The following is a 21,778-nucleotide window of genomic DNA, read 5'->3' as shown; positions in this document are numbered from 1 at the left end:
AGGTTTAACTTAGATTCTACAAAAATAATCATTTTGGATGGGTTCATGCAAACCAATACACATAAACCTATTTATAAAACACCATTTCAATTTGTTTTCGCTTTTAAATAGAAACGTTGTGATTTAGCCATCAGCTAAATGATTTCAGTGCAAACCCCAATGTCCCCAAGTAAAAATACAAAATCTGTTTCCATCTCAGCACAGTCCCTCAGGTGTTCCCCTATTAGTGCAGGTAATTTTGTCACATGTGAATCATAGGTACATAGGCCATTTCCCTGGATATTAGATATCCTTCCAAAGTCAAGGATTCCTTTATTCTAGTTTTTAAAATAATGCAAATAGTAGATATTTCTCAAAATAACATCACCTCAGCTTTTATATTCTCATATATATGGACATTGCAGCCCAAAGTGGGAAGGCCAGGCCCAGAGCCATCTGCATAGGCAACACCTGCATGTGCGGCCCGGAGGGCTCACTCTGCTTCTGCTCCTTCTTCATGCCAGCTGCTTAGTTTGTGATGGAGGAGAAGGAGAGCTGATCATGCCCCACAGTGTGCACCTGGTCCTCATCCTTGTCCTTCATGGAAAACATCTTCCTGAACTTCCTCAGCTCGTGGAGCTGACAGAAGGTTTCCAGAACCATGAGCATCAGAGTGAGGCCCAGCAGCAGGGAACAGGTGATCCCAATCTCGTAGAGCTCTCTGAATTTTTGATTGAAGTCTTCCCCAGAAACATAATCCCCCAGGCCAGTGGTGCTCAGGGGAATAAAGTAGAAATAAAAGGATTCAAGGAAGTTCCGGTCATCATCCAGGACCGAGAACCCAGCTGCTGGGATGAAGGAGAAGCAGGACACAGCAGCAAACCCAAGGAGAATGGCGTAGACAGTGACCACCACCTGCTTGGAGGAGCCCCATCAGATGTGGAAATAGAGGACTTGTCTGCAGGTGACAAGGACGATGATGCGCTGGGCCATGGCAGTCAGGAACAGGAAGGTGAAGGGGGTGCCAGTGACCCAGTAGATAATGGAGAAAAGTCTTGTCCCCATCCAATAGCAGCATGGTGTGGCCATAACTGGTAGTAGAGGGTACAGTACTGGTGAAGAAGAGCATCAAGGTGAAGCCTCAGTTCTAGTTGCTGAGCACTTGACACACCCTCATTGCTAGCTCCCAACTCTGGAACTGGCCCAGGAACTGCTCTAGCTATGGCTCTGCTCCCCTAGGAAGTGCCACTTCAGCTTGTGCAGCATGTCTTCCCCAGGCAACTCACAGAGCAGAAGACCATGACACCGAAGACCAGGCAGAGCTTATAATGGAGGATTGGCAGGCCAGTGCACCAGGCTGAGCAGTGCTTCTCCACCACACGCACACACAAGCTGCTGGCCAGGGACTGCAGCGTCTTCCCTGGCACTGCTGAGGGCCCAAACTCAACACTTTATGACAGAAAATAGTGAGCATCATCTGATTTCTTCTAAGTGAGGTACAGATTATTTTTTAAAATTACATACATGTAATCAGAGGGTCCATGCATTGTAGCTGCCCTGAGATTATCTCTGAGAGAGATTATGTTTTGTTTTTCTGGAGATGAAAAGTAGCGACCCAGGGTTCATTCCTGGCCCTGGTTTGTTAGCATCATGACCTTGGTAGACTTTCATTTCCTAGTGAGTGGAGATAATTTGCACCCCTGGCTTTATGGAGGTGTAGTTGACAAGTAAAACTTGTATTTGCGGTGGGCAGTATGATGTTTTGATGTATATATGCATTGTGAAGTGCTTACAAAACCAAACTATTATCATATACACCACCTTAATAATTTCATATGTATCTATGGTTAGGACACTTAAAATACACTCTCAGCAATGTGAAGTATGCGCTGTTAACTGTAGCTACTATACCCTTTGACTGAGATGGCTCCATTCCTCTCTACCCTAGCCCCTTACACCCACCGTTCTACTCTGCATTCTGCTTCTTTAGATTTCACACATAGGTGAGATGAGGGATGTCAAATTTGTTGTTTTGTGCCTGGCTTATTTCACTTAGCATAATGTCCTCAGATTCATGCATGTTGCAAATGTCAAGATCTTTTTAAAACTTATTCTATCATATCTGTCAGTGGACACTTAGTTTCTGTATGTTGGCTATTGTGAATGATATTATAGTGAATATAGGGGTACAGATACCTCTTTGAGATAATTGATGGTTATTGGATTATGGTAGTTCTTCCTGTTTTAGTGTTGGGAGGAACCTCCATACTGTTTTCTGTACCCAGAGTCCCACTTTGCAGTCTCAGCAGCAGTGTGCAAAGAAACACTGCTCTGCATCATTGAAAACACCTTTCATTTGACTTTTTGATAATGACTATCCTGGTAGGTATGATACCTTGGAGTTGTGAATTGAACTTCTCTGATGATTAGTGACGTCGAGTAACTTTTCACATACCTGCTAACCATTTGAATGTGATGCTTTACAAAAGTGTATAGTCATATTCTTTCCTAAACATTTTTTTAATTGGGCCATTTGTATGTTTATAAGTGTTTTTTTACTGTGAATTAGGTGGGTTCCCTCTGTGTGTGGTTGTGGTGGGGATCTAACCCAGATCCTCAGGCATGCTAGGGCAACAAGTACTCTATCACTGACCTGTGGTGCCCTGTGATCTCCATTTATGTTTTGGTTGTTAGCCCCCACTGAGTGAGTTTCAGGTATTTTCTCCTGTTCCTTAAGTTGCTTTTTCATTGTGTTATTTCCCTTGCTGCACAAAATTACAGGATTTTAAAATTTTATTGCGGTAAAAGACATATTCCCATTAATCTCCCTCAAAATACTACACTTCAGACACACAGCCCATCATTCTTGCTACTTTCTAAATCAGTTCTGCAAGTCCTCTTTCTTGAGTGTTTTTAGCTGCAGTATTGTGGCTGCCTAGTGTCTAAATCAATTGAAAATGTTTACGTTTTCTTGGTAATTTTCACTTTGGAGAAAAGGGAGAAGTTGCACAGTACCAGATCCAGTGAAGAAGGTGGATCAGAACAGGCTGTAATGCTTTTACAAACCTTTCATTTAGATGACATTTGACAGCAATATTGACTGTATTTTTATCACACCTCGTAAAAACACAAAAGATGACTTCCAGAACTGCGTCAGAAAGTGGCAAGAACAATGGGATAAGTCGGCGGGGAGCATATTTTGAAAGGGATTAATAATGGCAGTGTGTTTTGTATGGTAATTTTTAAAATTTATGCATTTTTTTAAATGTTGCATTTACTATATGTATATTTCAGTCACATTTTGTATTTAATTTGATATAGTCTCATTTGTTTAGTTTTGCTTTTATTACACAGGCTTTTTGTGTCATTTCCATAAAGTCATTGCCAAGACTAGTGTTAGGGAGCTTTTCTTCAAAATTTTCTGCAAGGATTTTTAAGTGTCAGGTGAGGTGTTTGAGTCTTTAACCCATTTTAAGTTGATTTTTTATACATAGTGTACAATAATACAGTGGATTTAAATTTAAGGGTGCCAGCAAATGCTGGGCAATGTAGATAGCTAGTAACATTTTAAGCTGAAGATATAGTACAGCAAGTATTCTAGATTGGAATGTAAACGTCACCTGTATTTCTAAGATGATAGTCATAAAAATGTGTGCTGCCAGACATGGTGGCATGCCAGTAAATCCCAGTGCCCAGGAAGCTGAGGTCAGTATAGGCAGTTTAGCAAGACCCAGTCTCAAACTCAAAAAGGGATAGGGAAGTAGTTCATTGCTCTCTGGTTTCATTCCCCAGTACAGCCAAAACTGAAAAGTGCATATAGCAGAGCACTTGTTGGAACCTATAGCGCTTGTTCATGCTCTTGAGCTATTTGTCAGTCAAATCTAGGAAGGAAAAATGCTTACTTATGGCTCACTCTGAACCAACTATCTGAATTCTTTGCATAACAGTAATAATGTTCATGCTTTGTGCTCAAATGAGAACATTTAAACCGTATTTCTCAAATTCAGTTCACATGAAATAAAAGTATAAGTTGCAGTTATTAGGAAAGAGAAGTCATTTTATTGTGCCAGAAGAATAGAAACATTGTAGGGATTGGGAGAAAAAAAGCTAAAGGACCCTTAGGACTCTGATTAGGATAAAGGATTTTATCTTTTATGGAAAAAATATTCTGCTAAGAGAATGACCCTTCATCCTTTGATAACTGTAGTTCACTTTGGGGTGGGGGTGAGATGCATTTTTGCAGTGGAAAATAAGCTGATAACAAGGTTTTCTTTTTAGGGGACTCATCTGATTATTTGTTTAATGTCATCTTCACGGTTGATCTCTTACTCCGCATCATTTGTTTTTAAGAGGTGCCCTGAAAGTTCAGAAATAGATTAATTTGAAATGCTACAAGTGAGGAGAGTGTTTAAATACTGTTGTTTAAAATCTTGTTATGTTTTGGGTATTTCTTTAAGGACACACTGATAATTTATATACCCAGCCATTTTGCTAATTTTACATATGTCACATTTGGGTGCTACTTAGCGTAAATTCATATATTGCTTTAATAAGTACCATCATTGATTGGGTCATTGATTATTTAGTAATTATGCTTAGGTTCTTGTACCAGTTATATATTGACCGTCTAGCTTGGCTGATAAGATAAATGAGATGTAGAAATGGGCACATTTATATGGTGTTCAGCCTCTGAAGGACAGTGTTTTTGGTGTGCTTTTATACTTTCCATGTGTGGTTCCTAGAGCAACTCTCAAATCTTCAAAATTGTGAATAGGGGTTTCCTGTAATAGTGTTCTTACTAGAGGTGATTAATCATTTTTCATGTCTGCCTCATGAATTGGAAGTCTAAAACCTACTGAAAAGCCACAAAATAGTTGTCATCTCATTAGTTGTTTCATCCTAAAGAACTCTTGAGGATTGGATCCTTCTAAAGATTATGATGTCTGTAAATGTATTATTTCACAGCTCTGCAAAAGAAAAGAAACCCAGAAAAAGAGAGTAGATTCTTTCTTTACTTTTTTATGGAGGTAGGTGGTGACTACAACATGCTGTTTTTTTAATTGGGCAAATACTGTTGTGTTTCGAAGTTTGAAATACAGAAATTCTCTTGCTGTTCTGCTTTCTAGAGCGCAAAAATTATTCTATACTAGAAAGATGATTTTTAAAAATTAGCTAAGTAGGAAAATTACTTCTTTAATTAGTTATCTTAAAGTCTTTTGAGTATTTTACAGATTTAAATGACATTGACATATCTTCAGGCTATTGTGACAGCTTTATAGAGCACATTGGAAAGTTCTACAGGGCTCTGGCTTGCATAACTTATCAGGTAGGAGTACCATTTGTGGGCTGAGCTGTGCATTGAAGGTCACAAGTTTAGTGGGGCATACGATGTTTTTAAACTAAGTGTCGTAGAAGGGGATATATTGAGTAGGCAGTTATAGGTGTGTGGGTCAAGCGCTCAGATTTGAAAATAATAAAAGCTATGGAAATAGATGAGCTTCCCTTTTTGCCAAAGAAAAGAATATAGAATGGGAAAAGGAGAAACCCTGGGAAGAAGTATGTAAAAGCTAAAGTATTTCATATTTGAAGGGAGGGGCAAACGGGAAAGATGATTGATGAGGAACAGTCAGAGGAGATGAAGGAATATGGTTGTCATAAAAGCCAACTACAAAGTAAGTTTCAGGAAAGAAAGAAAAGGACCACTTGAGTTGAATGCTGTTGAGATTAGTATAGGAACTGAAGAGATTTGGTTTTATTGATGGCCTGGGTTTTATTGATGGCCTGAGGTGATTTGCAAGAATCATTTTCATGGGGTGTTGTTTGAAGAAGCCAGATTGGAATGCTTTGAAATGGGAGAGTGCAGTTAGTTGAAAGTTGCCAAAAATTAGATTAACCTGTGTCAAGCCATAGTGAGATTATGCATAAATCTTAAGTCCCTACAACTCCTACATACAGCTTATTCTCAAAAGTACTATATTAGGCTGTTTTCCATTGCTAAAATGAAAATAGCTGAGAGTAGATAATTTCAATAAAGGAAAGATTTTTTGGCTCATGGTATTGGAGGCTGGAAGTCCAAGTGCCCCATTAATTTGGTGTCTGGTGAACACCCTCTTGTCTATATCAGATTATGGCAGATAGCATTGTGGCAGAAGTGCATGTGAGGGAATGGTCAGATGGCAAGGCAGGAAGCCAGAGAAGCCAGGGAGAGGCCAGGCCTGCTGTTCTGTAAGCTCTTGCAAGGACCCACTGCGGGTCCTGCAGGAATGACACCAGTTTCTTTTGAGCGGGGCATCTTCAGTGATTTAATCATTTCCCACCAGGCCCTAACACTTGAAGGTTCCAAGCCATCTCCTAGCGCCATCACACTGAGGGCCAAGGTGCCAACACCTTGGAGGACACATGAAAACCATATTCGGACCAAAGTAGTTACCATCTACCCTAGTATAGCAAGAACTCTCACACAGACAGCTGATTGTGTGCAGTGTCAGACTTAGCAGGGAGAAACATTGCAGCAGGGAACATGGTCTCAGTACATGACATTGGAAGAGAAATCCAGGACCCTTGGTATTGGGAAATTACTATTAGTGCAACATGCCAGGATTGTTTTTCCTACCGTGTTGCTGCTTTCCTAAATGCAAAAAACGTGTACAAACCTCTTGCTACTCTTCAAGTAAGTTTTTCTTGTTGATATTTAAAATCACTCAAGTGCTGTATAGATTCTCTTCCTTCTCTAGTAGAGGGGCTCAGTGCTTCAAACAAAAAAAATCAGATTTTCTCCAAAAAAGAAAATTCATGTGTTTTTATTTTTCTTAAGGAAAATAGGTATCAGTCACTTTTTGTTACCATCAAGAGTAGAAAATATACCAAAGTACCCAAGTCAGGAATAAGATCCAGAGTCCATTCTCATCCATTACCATTGCTTCTTCCCACTCCTTTTAGTGACTTAGCAAGACCTTGTTGCAGGATGCAGGGGGTGGTGTTGAAGGTCAGTGTGAAGGCCGCTAGGTTCGGTCTCCATCTCCCCCCTCCCGCCACCAGTAAAACCACTACTAAGGACATAAAACAAAACTTTGTGAAATGAGAAGTCATATCTATATCCCTTCCTCTCCTTCAGTGAAGAGTTAACATCACAAAGGATTATCAGCCTTTTGTAAACATGATAGGTAACAACTCCTCCCCACTACAAATGCCACAAAAGCTCCTCTTTAAGTTCATATGCACAGTGGACCAATGAGATGATCTCAAAGACCTGCTAGGTGGTATTAAGCCCTAGCAGTTAAGGCATTTGCTTCTGGTTTGTGAATAGTTAACACAAGTGGAACAGAATAAAAGGTCTGGAAACAGACCCATGTGCTTACCTAGTATATCATTATGATTTTTAGAAAAATGTGATCCGTAAAGCTGTTCTTTGGGTTGGGACTACTGTAGCTCAGGAATAGAGTGCTTGACTAGGCTGCAGTGAAGCCCTGAGCTGGATCCCTAGCACTGAGAGAAAAGGGGGAAAAAAGAAAAAAAAAAGAAGAAAGAAAGAAATGGAACTTTTCAATAAATGGTGCTAGGAAAGCTGGATTGCCACCTAGAAAACCAAAGTTTTATTATACCTCACATTTTGCCTCAAGATGAACTTCAAATAATAATACCTCAGATTCTATCTGAAGACCTCCAAAGGTATCAGATATGTAATGTTAAAAAATGCAAGTGTTTATAAGTTATCATGAAAAGGACTGATAGCTACCACCCCGCAAGGCAGGGAGTAAAAAATAAGATTGGGTATTTAACAGAAAATGAATTTTAAAATGATGTGTTCTCATGCTAAGATATTTTCTCACATGTTGGGCAAAATATTCATCACAAAGTTTGACAAATAGCAGCGTGTGGCAAGCTCTAGGAGGCTGAGGGGGACATGGATTGATGACATCTGTGAAGACCAACTTGGCAATATATGTCCAAATCATAAATATGTATTATTTGGCCAGGGAAGCTGTTTGTTGGAATTTATCCTACATATGTGTGAAATAATGCATTCACAGATTATCCATTTTAAGATTATTTGAAATAGCGTATATTTTGGGGCAGTGGATTAGTTAAAGAAATGGTAATTTATCAGTCAAAAATATCTGCTGTCAGAATGAGAGAGTTCTTTTGACTGATTAAATCTTCAGCATTAACTTAAAAAAAAGGTGAGAACAGTGAATAAAATATACTGTGTTCATAAGATAAAGAGGAAGAGAGAGAAAAAGAGCCAAGCCATTAAGCACTGATCAAGGCAGAAAGGGAATGGTGGAAGGGTCTGGTGAGGAAAGCTGTTCAGAGCCCGCGCTCTAGGAAGCTGGGAGAAGGCAGGAGCCTGGGAGGGAGAGCACACTTGAGGTCCCATCTCCTCACCGCACAGCCACTGTGAGCTGCCTCTGAGCAGAACCTCCATGATGCAGTCACCCTCCAAACACATGAGACTTTGGAGGGACATTTTTTATCCAAACCATAACAGATCATGTGTTTTGTCCAGACACGTTGGGGAAACGCACAAATGAAAAATGTGGCAGGAAAGGGATAGGAGAGGAAGACTTTTCCTGTATACTTACTTTTATTGTTTTATGTTGTAAAACATCATGTAAACATATTAGCTAACCTATAAGTAATGGGTTCTTGAATGATAAAACTTCAGTTTTAAAAATTTCTACAGTGGGTATTAAAAAGAAGGAAGAAGAGTATAAAATGGGAGAGAGAAAAAGTTATGAAGAAGATGATAGAGTTAAAAAGGAAGGAAATACATACTAAAAGGAAGCAAGAGACAAGGAATAGATATGAGAATTACAACAGTGGGTAATAAAAAAGTAACAAATGAGTATGGATGCTGAGTTAGTGTTTGTGTGGCTTACCTCGCCTTCCTGTTTGTTCTACATGTTGAGTATCTCCTATCTGAAATGCTTGGTGCAGACTTTTGGATTTAGCAGTTTTGGCATATACATAGTGGGATATGTTGAGTATAGGGCCCAAGTCTAAATATGTGGTTATCTGTGTTTCTTATACACCTTGTACATGTAACCTGAGGGTAATTTTATTTGATACTCTTATTTTATGGACAAAACAAAAGCTTGTGGTTTTGGATTGTGATGATACTCAAAAGGTTTCAGATGTTGGAGCAGTTCAGAGTACACATTTGTAGGTTTGGGATGCTTAGCTTGTATTAAGTTTGTTGTGAAAAGCTATTTTTAGCAGCAAAGAAAATTCATACAAATTGCTTTTAAGGTGTTTAAAAAGTTCCTAGAACATCCTTGTTAAAGGAATTTCTTGGTGATGCTTCTAGTTAAATAAGACATTAAGATCATGTGTTAGAATAATTTAAACATGGATTTTCTCGAGTTAATTTATCTTGAAATTAATTTTGAGCTCCTTGAGGACATAAATCTTTTCTCATTCACTTTGCATGGTGTCAGTTGTGTTGTTATAAAATGTTTTTATGTCACGATCTCACTGAGATAAAATGCACAATATCAGAAAACATACCCACTTAAAATATCTCAGTAATTCTTAGCATGTTCATAAAGTTATACAACTATCTAACTTTTAAAATACTTTCATTATCCCAAGAAGAAAACCCAGTCATTCCCCATTGCACACTTCCTCTAAGCCCCAAGAAACGATTAGTCTTATTTTCTGTTACACTGGATTTGCCTATTCTGGACATGTCGTAATGTGTACTTTATTCCTTTGATAGTATATCCATGTATGGATATACTGTGTTTTCATTTATTAGCTGATAGATATTTGAGTTGTTTCTTTTTTTTTTTTTTTTTTTTTGCCTGCTTTGAGTAATGCTGTTATTAATGCCTTTGTGCCCAAGTTCTTATGTGGATCTGAGTTTTTAGCTCCCTTGAATACTGTATATGCCTAGGAGTAGGCACTTGGGGTTGTTGTGAGACATGGTCTTGCTATGTAGTTCAGGCTGGTCTTGAACTTACTATGTAGCCAGGCTGACCCTGAACTTGATTATTCTGCCTCAGTGTCCCAAGTGCTGGGATTATAGGCTTGTGCTACCACAGTCCATTGAACATTTTGATGATTGCAAAACTATTTTCCATATCAGCTGCACTGTTTTATAATCTTAACAGCCATCAGCGAGGGTTTCAGTATCTCTGCATCCAATGCTAACACTTGTCTATTTTAGCAATCCTTCTTTAAGTAGTTTGGTTTGTGATTTTCCTAATAACTGTGATGTTGAGTACCTTTTCATGTGCCATTTGGTCATTCATGTATCTGTTTTGGACAAATATCCCTTAGGATCCATTGTCCATTATTGAACTTAAATAAGTTGTCTTTGTACTGTTGAGTTATGGGTTTTTAAAAAAAATACTCTCAATATGTGTTCCATGATTTGTAAATATTTTATCCATCCTGTGGGTTCACTTTTTGAAAAAAAACATTTCATTAAGTGTATTAATCAGTTTTAAGTATGCAGTGTAGGGGCATTAGCAAATTTGCAGGGTTATGTAACCAAATTCTGTAATTATTAAGTACTGTCTCCCTTGCCTCCCTCCCCTAGTCTCAGTGACCACTGTGTACTTTCCGTGTCACTGAACTGCCCTAATGTAGATCCTTCATGTAAGCAGACTCATTCCATGTGTGTCCATTGTACATGGCTTCTTTTACCTTGCATATCTTCAAGGTTTATCCTTGTTGTAAGTAATGTGTATCAGGATTGTGTTTATATTTATGGCTGGAAAATACTCCATTGTTTATAACTATAGCATTTTCTTTCCATTAATCTGTAGATGAACACTTGCGCTGCTTTCATCTCTTGGCTGTTGGGAATGATGCTGTGATAAATACCATCATTCAGATATCTCTTTGAAGTTTGTGTTTATTTATATTACTGAGTGCCTTTTTCTTAATTACTTAAAGACTTTTTATTTTGAAATAATTTTAGATTTACAAGAAAAATTGTAAAGTATGGTGATGCACACCTGTAATCCCAGCACTCCAGAGGCTGAGGCAGGATGATCAATACAAGTTCAAGGCCAGCCTGCACTACAAAGTGAGACCCTGTTAAAAAAAAATTGGGGAAAGATAGAGAATTCCCCTATATTCTTCATCCAACTTCTCTTAACGTTAACATCTTACATAACTGTGGTACATTTATCAAAACAAGAAATTATCATTGGCACAGTGCTACATAAAATTTCTTTAGTCTTTTGTTCCATATTTATTTATATTGCACTAGTTTTATTTCTTTTGATGTACCTAGAAATGGAATTGCTGAGCCATATGGTAATTCTTAATTTTGATGGTCATTTATTTTTTGTTTGGTCACTTGTGCTTTTGATGTTGTGTCTAAGAAACCATTGCCTAACTAGAATGCTGTGGTTTTTAATTTTTATTTTATTTATGATTGATTGATTCCAGTTCTGGTGTTTGAAGCCAGGGGTGTTCTACTACCTACTTGCCTAGGCTGGCCTCAAATTTGTGATCCTCTTGCCTCAATCTCCCGGATAGCTGGGATTATAGGCACCCTACATTTTATTCTATAATTTTTATAGTTTTAGTTCTTACATTTAGGCCCATGATCCATTTTGAGTTAGTTTTTGCTTATGATGTTAGGCAGGGGTCCAATTCTATTCTTCTGCATCTATAAGCACCATTTATTGAAATGATTATTCTTTCTCTATTGAATTGCTTTGGCACCTTTTTAGAAAACCAGTCGACCGTAAATGTAAGGATTTTGTTTTGTTTGAGACAAAGGTTCACTGTGTAGTCCAGGGTGACCTTAAACTTGCTGTGTAACCAGGCTGGTCTCAAACTTACAATCTTCTTGCTTCTGCTTCGCAAGTGCTAAGATTAACAGGCATGCACCACCACACTTGAAGGGTTTATTCCCCGGGCCCTAATTTCATTCTTTAATATAAATGGCTTCCCTTAAGCTGTTCTCACATTGTCTTGATTATTATAGTTTTATAGTAAGTTTTGAAATCTGGAAGTGTGAGTCCTCTTTTTTTCCAAAATTGTTTTGGCTATTTTATATATGAACTTTAGGATAAGGTTGTCAATTTCTACTTTGAACCTTTAGAGTAGTTGGGATAATATTGTCATTTTAACAATGTAAAGTCTTTTAACCCATGAAGAATTAATTCAGGGGCTGGGGATATAGCTCAGTGGCATAAGCGCCTGCCTGGCAAGTGCAAGGTCACAAGTTCGATCCCTGGTACCACAAAAAAAAAAAAAAAAAAAAAAAGTTAATTCAGGTGGAATTAATTGAATTCTAGCCAATCCTGATTTTCTCCTTTCACATTTTTGGTAAATGACTTTAACTTCTGACCTTACTGAGCTCTAGTGCCTACATTCTCTATTTCGGAATGTGTACATGCCTTTACTTCTCCTTTCTAACATTATCTGCACCTTCCATCTCTTCTTATCTTGGTTCCTCTTGGCAGGCAGGCGCTTATTGCCACTGAGCTATACCCCGTCCCCTTGGTTGCTCTTGGATAGTATTTCCTTGATTATAATAATTCCATTTCACTATAATAATTCCAATTCACTATAATAATTCCACTTCAATTTTAGTTTAGTATTCATATTCAGTTTTTCTTGTCCACTGGTTCCTCTGCCTTGGAACAATTTAGTCTCCCCATTATTAACAATATTTACTCTTAAGTGGATTACCTCTTGTTATTTTCCATCTCATTCACTTCCAAATTTTCTTAGGAAGTGGCTTTCTCTCACAGCTTCTGTGCTTCATTAATCACTCATTGGCCAAGTGCCTTAAGTGTTCTGGGCTTCAGTGCACTATTTCTTCCCTGTAAAATGAACTGGTTAGTCCAGAGTTGTTGTGTTAAACTTCCTAGCCTGTGAACCTTGAAACTCCAACTTGGAGTCCTGGTAAATCCATATAAACTGACTGAAAATTTGTTGGACCAGCTTTGGGCCTTTTGTCATACCAGCAGCAGCACTTGGGGGCCCCTGTGGGACCTAGAAGAGCTGTTGGAAAGCTACTGGGAAGTCTCTTCTGCCCTAAAGTTGGGTAATTCTGAACTATTACCGAAGTTACATTCTGAAAAGTTTTAAATCATTTACTTGTGGCTAGAGTAAACTCTCAATTTAGACACCATTTCTTCTGGACACTTGATAGTATCCAAACACTTAGTTGTCCTTTTATTTGTCCCTAGTTTTTCTTTCCCTTGCCTTTTATCTTTCATGTACTGTTCAGTTTATATTCACTTCCAAGAAGCTTTTCCACATCCCTACAGCTCATAGTAACATTTTCTCACTAATAACCCATTGTAATAATCATGTATACCATTCATTTGGCATTTGAAAATTGCATAGCTACTTAAATATAATTTAGGTCTAAATTCTTAACCTAAGGAAATATAATGAGGTAAAGAATAGAAATGCATAAAATAATTATTGAGTTGAAAGTAATGAGTGCCATAGGAGATGTACAGATGTTCTGTGGAAATTCCAAGAAAAGAGGGCCAGTTATCCTAAAGGAAATAGACTTTAAAGGGAATGCAGTATTTGAACTCTCAAGCAGAAATGGGCATTCCTGACTGCAGGAGTAACAGAGATCAAGGAAAAAGTAGGACAGTGTGCTGTGTAGGTATTTTGGTTTGGCTAATGAAAAAGATTAAGAAGGAAAATTGTGGGATATCATGTTATAAAAGTAAACCATAGTTAGATGTAGTTTTGTAAGTTGTCATATAACATGTGTATCTTGTTTTCCCAGTTACACTATAATAAACTCTTTAGAGACAGGTATACTTTTAATCTTTACAACAGGGTTATTATGAGTAGAAGAGCAGTATTAGTAATTTTGTTGAATGTGTAATAGGTAGAAACAGTAGTTTTGTGCCCATACATTGTTTAAGATAATTTCTTGTCACACCCTTCTGTTTACTTAGAGTGAGGAAAAACTGTTAAGAACTCCATAGTAATGTTCCTTATAGGTAAGAAGTCCTTAAGGTATTTAAAAAACTGGGACAGTCATGTGTCCAATTAATAGTATTAAGTATGTAAATCATTCCCTAGATGACATGAAAAATGCTAGTTTGAGTTGAAGAAAAAAATCAATATAAACAAACCTTACTTTTGAAATTTAGTCTCTCAACTCTTTTTGTCTCAATAAATTAGATTTTAAAAAATATTTTTATAGAATTCAGATTTCATTTAACTGTGTTTTTGGAGAGAAATTAATAATTAAAGAGTTGTACCCCAAAATTTTGTTGGACTCTGCATAGATAACATTTTTTTAAAAATGTCCATACATGAGTTTCTGGTATTGCTGGTCTCTGTGGAAAGAATATATACCCATATAACCAAAGGAAAAGATTGAGTGTGCCTTCTTCCTACTGAGTATGATAAATACCTTTTGTCATTTAAAAAATAAATTATCACAACTGTCAAGCTGTTTATGTGTTTCAGAGATTCTTATGGAAAAACAATTCACTATTTTACAATATTTATTTTGTCTTAAATTTTCTATATCATGTGCTAGGTGAGAAACCATTTCGCTGTGATGAATGTGGTATGAGATTCATACAAAAATATCATATGGAAAGGCATAAGAGAACTCATAGTGGAGAAAAACCTTACCAGTGTGAATACTGTTTACAGGTAAGAGAGCTGACTTGAAATTCTTCTATCTGGTTAAAACTATAAAATAATTCTAATAAATTAAACTAGAAAATGTTCCTACTAGAACTATTGGAGGAGCTTTTAAACTTTTACTGATTAGATTTATAATAGAAAACCAACAGTGAGTTTGTTTGGAATTATTTATATTATTATATTTACATCAATTGTTTTCTTTCTCTTTCTTTTTCCTTTTTATTGACCTAAAACTACTTACAACCTCTGAATTCGACAGTATTTTTCCAGAACAGATCGTGTATTGAAACATAAACGTATGTGCCATGAGAATCATGACAAAAAACTAAACAGATGTGCCATCAAAAGTGGCCTTCTGACATCTGAGGAAGATTCTGGCTTTTCTACATCACCGAAAGATAACTCACTGCCAAAAAAGAAAAGGCAGAAAGCTGAAAAGAAATCATCTGGAATGGACAAAGAGAGTGCTTTGGACAAGTCTGACCTGAAGAAAGACAAAAATGATTACTTGCCTCTTTATTCTTCAAGTACTAAAGTAAAAGATGAATATATGGTAGCAGAATATGCTGTTGAAATGCCACACTCTTCAGTCGGAGGATCACATCTAGAAGATGCGTCAGGAGAAATACACCCACCGAAGTTGGTTCTCAAAAAAATTAATAGTAAGAGAAGTCTGAAACAGCCAATGGAGCAAAATCAAACCATTTCACCTTTATCCACATACGAAGAGAGCAAAGTTTCAAAGTATGCATTTGAGCTTGTCGATAAACAAGCTTTACTGGACTCAGAAGGCAATGCTGACATTGACCAAGTTGATAACTTGCAAGAGGGTCCCAGTAAGCCTGTACACAGTAGTACTAACTATGATGATGCCATGCAGTTTCTGAAGAAGAAGCGCTATCTTCAAGCAGCAAGTAACAACAGCAGGGAGTATGCATTGAATGTGGGTACCATAGCTTCTCAGCCTTCTGTAACTCAAGCAGCTGTGGCAAGTGTTATTGATGAAAGCACCACAGCATCCATATTAGATTCACAGGCACTGAATGTGGAGATTAAAAGTAATCACGATAAAAATGTTATTCCAGATGAGGTACTGCAGACTCTGTTGGATCACTATTCTCATAAAGCTAATGGACAGCACGAGATTTCCTTCAGTGTTGCAGACACTGAAGTGACGTCCAGCATATCAATAAATTCTTCAGAAGTACCCGAGGTCACCCCATCAGAAAATGTTGGATCAAGCTCCCAAACATCCTCGACAGATAAAGCCAACATGTTGCAAGAATACTCAAAGTTTCTGCAACAGGCTTTGGACAGAACTAGCCAAAATGATGCCTATTTGAATAGCCCAAGCCTTAACTTTGTCACTGATAACCAGACTCTCCCAAATCAGCCAGCATTCTCTTCCATAGACAAACAAGTCTATGCAGCCATGCCTATCAATAGCTTTCGATCAGGAATGAATTCTCCATTAAGAACAACTCCAGATAAGTCCCACTTTGGACTCATAGTTGGTGATTCACAGCACTCATTTCCCTTTTCAGGTGATGAGACAAACCATGCTTCTGCCACATCCACACAGGACTTTTTGGATCAAGTGACTTCTCAGAAGAAAGCTGAGGCTCAGCCTGTCCACCAAGCTTACCAAATGAGCTCATTTGAACAGCCTTTCCGTGCTCCCTATCATGGATCTAGAGCTGGAATAGCTACTCAGTTTAGCACTGCCAATGGACAGGTGAACCTTCGGGGACCAGGGACAAGTGCAGAATTTTCAGAATTTCCCTTGGTGAATGTAAATGATAACAGAGCTGGGATGACATCGTCACCAGATGCCACAACTGGCCAGACTTTTGGCTAAAAAAAGAAAGTGTAAATAATACTGGCACTTTAGAACAGATTAATCAAGAGTGGGGTTACTCAGTGTAAAATGAAGTGCTGTACAGATTTAAGAGCAATGTGTTATAACAAGTTAAGCTGATATGAATAGCAAGATAATCCAATAACTGCATTTTGTTTGGTTAGTCAGCATTCTTTGAACTGCCTTACATGTTGTCACCTTTCTAGAAGCAATGCGTTACTTGTTTTAGATCAGAAACTTGCTATTCCACCTACACCCAGTTAAAAGGAAAAAAAAAGACTTTCGCACAATTGTTTCCTAACTGATAACATTGTACATTCTTAGGAGATTAGTAATTGTGTGAAATTTACTCATACTGTTTCTAAGTTTTTCAGCATAGTCATTGCACTTCAGCAGGGAATCTGATTATACTTTACAGAGTGAACTTTAAAGTTTAAATGTCAAGAGATTATGGCTTAAATTAGTTTGTCCTATGGGGGAGAAAGAAACCACCTTTTAAAAAGAATGATCTGCCATATACCCTTGATTTTTCATTTTGCATTATATTGACATGTGTTTTTTTTTTTTTTTTTGGAAGAAAAAAAGTAATAAAAATCTGATAGTCTAAGACTCCACTATTTAAAAGCCTAATTACTTTTAAAATATGCATACTTTCAAAACCTTTACCAAAATACACAACTGTCAAAGTCTCTTCTCTGTGGAAGTATGCATATTGGTGTCAGTTTCTTTGTACAGTTGTACCTAGATATTTTTTATGATTTTTCATGTGCAAGTAACAAGGTTTTGAAGTTTTAGTAAAAAATATTCTGTAGATTACATTCCCAAGAACATAATGCATACACAAAATGTATATTCCACATTTTAAAGCTTAATTGTATTTTACTTTTACATATATACTTCAGTTAACATAGAGCACTTAGAATCTATTTGGTATTTTTGATTTCTCAAAGTTAAAAAAATTTAGATTTTTAGGTTTGATATGGTTGTGTCATAATCATCTCATAATTGACAATTTTAATTTTTGGCAATAAAAAGAAATTGGGGTATCTTTGAAACTGTAAAACCTGGTTTAATCCTCTTTCTAGATTGGATAATTAGTGTCCAGAGAAACTAAAGATATGGGCATTTTAATTGCTTATTTTATCTTGTTACTCTTAATGAATATTGCTCATCACAATTTTACAAACCAAAAGTGTTTACTAATTCCAGTAACTACAATTTCTTTTCAGCTAGATAAGTAATCGGGAAAATTTTGTTGCATTTCAAATTCTAAATAAACTACAGACTTTATCCTTATACCATGAATGTTTTTTTAATACTTTGTCTTAAAATAATACAGCATGGTACAATAAATAGTGCTTTTATATGTATACACTTTTCTGAAGAATGATGGTTTGAGTTACACATTGAACAGTTTTTATTTTTTTCAAGTAACATTAGTTATATTGATTCTGTATCCTCTGATTTGTTTCAGTTTCTTTGGTTTTGTAATTTAAATTTCCACCATCTTTGTCACAATGCACATACTGATACAGCTCCAGTGAAAGTTAAAATCAGTACCCTTGAAAGATGAAACTTTACTTTGTTAATTTCCATTTTAATTTTATATTGGCCCTGTAAATCTGCTTTCTTTGTTTCAGTGTAAAATGTGTTATCTGTTTAAATTATTTTTCTTTTATTTAATATTATCCCAAGACTGTTCTCATAAAGAAAGGGAACAAAGAAATATCCCCCCCTAACATCCTTCACTTATGTTCATTTATTTTGAATATATTTGTGTTTTATGATATGGAGTTTAAATTATGTTTAATGTGGTGTCCTCTACACTATGGTCATTAAGCTTTGCTTGAAATACTAGTTTTCCCATTTGACAGCTTTCTTTGCTGCCAAAGTTTTCAAGAATTTTACACTTCTTTGAAGTAAATATTTAAGTTCTGACATTATTGATCTTAAGATTCACGTGTGTTATGTTGTGTATCACACAATTGCAGGAGGAATTCATTCAGGTGAGATGTTAAAAATGGAACTGTGCTCACCCTAGAGAGGCATTTGTATTTTTCTTAAAGTGCTTTTGGTGAGAATAGGCATATATTTCCTGAGTTGATTTTTTTTTTTTTTTTTAAGCCTGATCAAAAATTTTGTTCCATTAAGAACTTATACAGTTCTTGGTACCATGTAAAGTTTTTTGTGTAGCATCACCAGCACAGTTTTAATACTATGGTTATTGTTGAGCAGTTTGGGTAAGCTTAAGGAAAAAGGCCTTTGGAAATGGTAGTTATGCAAGCAGAATTTTAGGTGTTGCGTTCCTGTCTTAAACATATTTCTTGAAATCTACACAATGGCAGACTTTTCTACCAGGTTATGAACATTTTTGAGATAACTGATAACTTAGCCAGCATAACTTACCGACTTGCCATTTCTGTAGAGTTGTCACTCTTACTGTGAAATTCAAAATGCCTACCAGACTTACCTTCCTTGCATTATCATCATGTGATGAGCATCTCAACAGTTAGGGTTTCCCCATTTTGTTCAGAAAGTTATTTAATTTCTATCTGGGCATTAGTAGAGAAAATCAGTAGCCTTGTATGCTGCTCTAGATTGAAACATGGAGGATATGAGATATCCTGTGCAATCCATGTTTCTCATTTCTCTCAGAAGCAAATTCTTCTATAAAAACCTGCTCTTACACCCTCAACACTTTCCATCAATGAGAGTAAAGTGCGCTTTTCCCCTAGGTCCTACCTTCATGTTTGAGAATTGGAAACAGATCACATTAGATGAGGAGGCAGTGTCTCTTGAACATCTGAAAGCATTTTTAACTTAAAATGCTTACTGTACATATATTTCGTGTGGTTTGGAATATTTGAGTGGCTCCTAAATTTTTTCGATCTACATGCAAATATGCTACCTGCTAAGATGGGAGCCCATCTTCTTAGCTCTGGCAGGATGCCAGCAGCTGGGTCACTTTATCTCTTGCGAGGTAGAAAAGGCCTTGTGCTCAGGTCAGGCTTTCATGTCCACAGATGACACTTGCAAAGTGCCAGCAAGGTTAGATCTTTTGCCACTCCTTTCATGTTGTTAACTTGGGTTTTTAAAGGGCTGTTAAAAAAAAAAGCCGGGAAACTTTAAAAGTAGGCATTGCTGTAATACTACATTTCTTAGAACATTCTAAACTAGAACTCATTTTTTTTTCACCGTATATTTACTTGAAGAAGCACTGTTGTAATCAAAGAAAAATTTTGAGTGGGCAATTTAATTTAAACCTTTTCCGTTTCAAATTGCTTTATTTCAGGGAAATAATTTTCCAGTTGTTTTTTGCTATATTCTGCAAATAAAAACTGTGTTTCCTTTTTCACGTAAACTTTGGTAGGAAACAAACTAAAGCAGACAAACATTTCCTGTTATGTTTGTTGCTTTCTTTAATCCAATGGATAAAAAAGTAAAACCCTGTAAACATTATTTTATTTTTTTATGCAATACCATGCTGTAAATATGGTTCATCGAGTAAGGATGTACCTATGATTGAATCTTCAATTCTGCACAGTTAGAGTTTATATATAAACGTGTCTTGACAATCAAGGACTTTCATGGGAGTCTTCCTTTATGATGTTTATTATTGTTATGCATTCCATTTGTTTTGAAGTGAGTACCAATGTGCTAATTTGTATTGTCTGAAAGTATGTAATGTTTTTACAGCTTGTTTTTAAGAATCTGTAAATATGTACAAACCAACCACAGTACTGCTTTTATGTTAGAAGGCATATGATGTTGTACTGTAAGCAATAATACACAGCAGTGCTAACTTTACAAGTAGCATCAGGAACGTTCTAAAAACATTTCAGAGTTGTTAATTATCTTTTTCATTTAATAATGATTCTCTCTAATCGGTTTTATAAGCAGATTCCATTGTTCCTCCTGTTGGAACGTAACACTGTTTACACAGCATTATTGACGCTGCAGGGGGGACAGGCTAGATCTGGCTTCATCTGTGCTCACTCTCACTAAGCACTGAACGGCCTTACCACTCTTCTGCGAGATGGAGGAAGACCGCACACTTAGTGCCCATCACACTGAAGGAAGGGATGTGGGTTTTTCCTGCTTCTGTACTGCTACCTAACTTTGTGGTTTGCTTTGGATTTTAATACCTGTTTCTGTTTTAGATTCAAGCCCGTAAGTTTTGAGGTGAATTCAGCTCCATTGTGAAATAGATAGTTCTCTTCATACTTCATAACTACATTTCAATGATTCTAGACTTTCTACTTTGGTTTTTAGATACTTATTTTTCAAGCTTGATTTCTCAGCTGATCAGATGAGTTTATTCAACTTCAATATAAAGAAAAACAAAATTGTAGTTTGAAGTGAGTAATATACTGTACAGAACAGCTATTTGAACACACATCACTGCTTTAGAGATAAAACCGCCAATTTATAAATGTATAGGACCTACATTTTATAGGAGAAATGTTTTTAAATGCTAGTCATTTATATAATGTGCTTTGAAGGATTTGCTAGTCCACTTCTGTCACTTTTTAGTACACTGGTATCTTTTATATGTAATGTATGCTTTTTATTATTGTAGCAAAGCATTTCAGTAGAAAGAATTTTGCAACAATATGGGGGAAATTTTTCATTGTTGGATTTGAATTATACTGGATTTTATCTGTGTAGTCTTACTTGTCTTTATTTTAATGCTGTCTGGAAGGGAACTTGGTATCCAAATAAAGCAGGTAACCTCATTTTACTTCAAGGGCATACTGTGTAGTACTGAATTTAATCTGGAAATCTGATGATTTTGAAAAGAAATACAAGTTTATAAAAATTGTACAGGAGAAATTAAATGTGTGATGGAAATTCTGATAATGGAGCACGTTGAATTTTCTGATACATAGTGTTATTTTCCTGGGATCCCCTATGACGACTTCGTATTTCAGCTAATAAAAGAAAAACCCTGCCATTGAAACTGGTAGGCTAACAGGATATCCTGATTATACAGTATTACTTTTCCTATCCCATTTTTGACCCTTTCTCAATCACTGTAAATTTTTATTTTCTATTTCCTATTAATAATTAAATGTGTACATAATATAGATACTGTTGTATAGAACTGAATGAATTGGGTTGCTGTGCTTGAATGGGGAGCTAACTGAAATACTGCATACTGAGAATTCATAAAATGCCAGAGCAGATTGTTGAGGGGGAAGCAGCACCGTGTGTCTTGGGAAGGTCACAGCAGATTGTGTGTTCAGTACCATACAGGAGCAAAGTGAAGGAATCAGCTGCAAACCCAGTATCAGACACAGACTGGGTCTTCTCTTCCTTCCCCAGAAGGATAGCACTAAA

The 21,778-nt window shown here is 36.7% G+C and overlaps 1 protein-coding gene across 6 annotated transcripts in view; it reads left to right on the top strand.

The window, feature by feature from the left end:
• Positions 1-21,415, top strand: part of Znf148 (zinc finger protein 148) — a 135,772-nt gene extending 114,357 nt beyond the window's left edge. For all 6 annotated transcript variants that reach the window (XM_013515181.1, XM_013515180.1, XM_005386547.2 and 3 more), the window contains 2 exons: positions 14,468-14,586; positions 14,840-21,415. In XM_013515181.1, the coding sequence (XP_013370635.1) occupies positions 14,468-14,586; positions 14,840-16,438 (1,718 nt within the window). In that variant the 3' untranslated portion in view covers positions 16,439-21,415. The remainder of the gene's footprint in view (positions 1-14,467; positions 14,587-14,839) is intronic.
• The last annotated feature ends 363 nt before the right edge of the window (positions 21,416-21,778 follow it).

This window comes from Chinchilla lanigera, unplaced genomic scaffold, assembly GCF_000276665.1.
Source record: "Chinchilla lanigera isolate Chin_1 unplaced genomic scaffold, ChiLan1.0 scaffold00026, whole genome shotgun sequence".
In the NCBI taxonomy this organism is placed as follows: Eukaryota; Metazoa; Chordata; class Mammalia; order Rodentia; family Chinchillidae; genus Chinchilla; species Chinchilla lanigera.
Note: the sequence above shows the minus strand (reverse complement) of the source record. Positions and strands in the feature narration are given on the sequence as shown.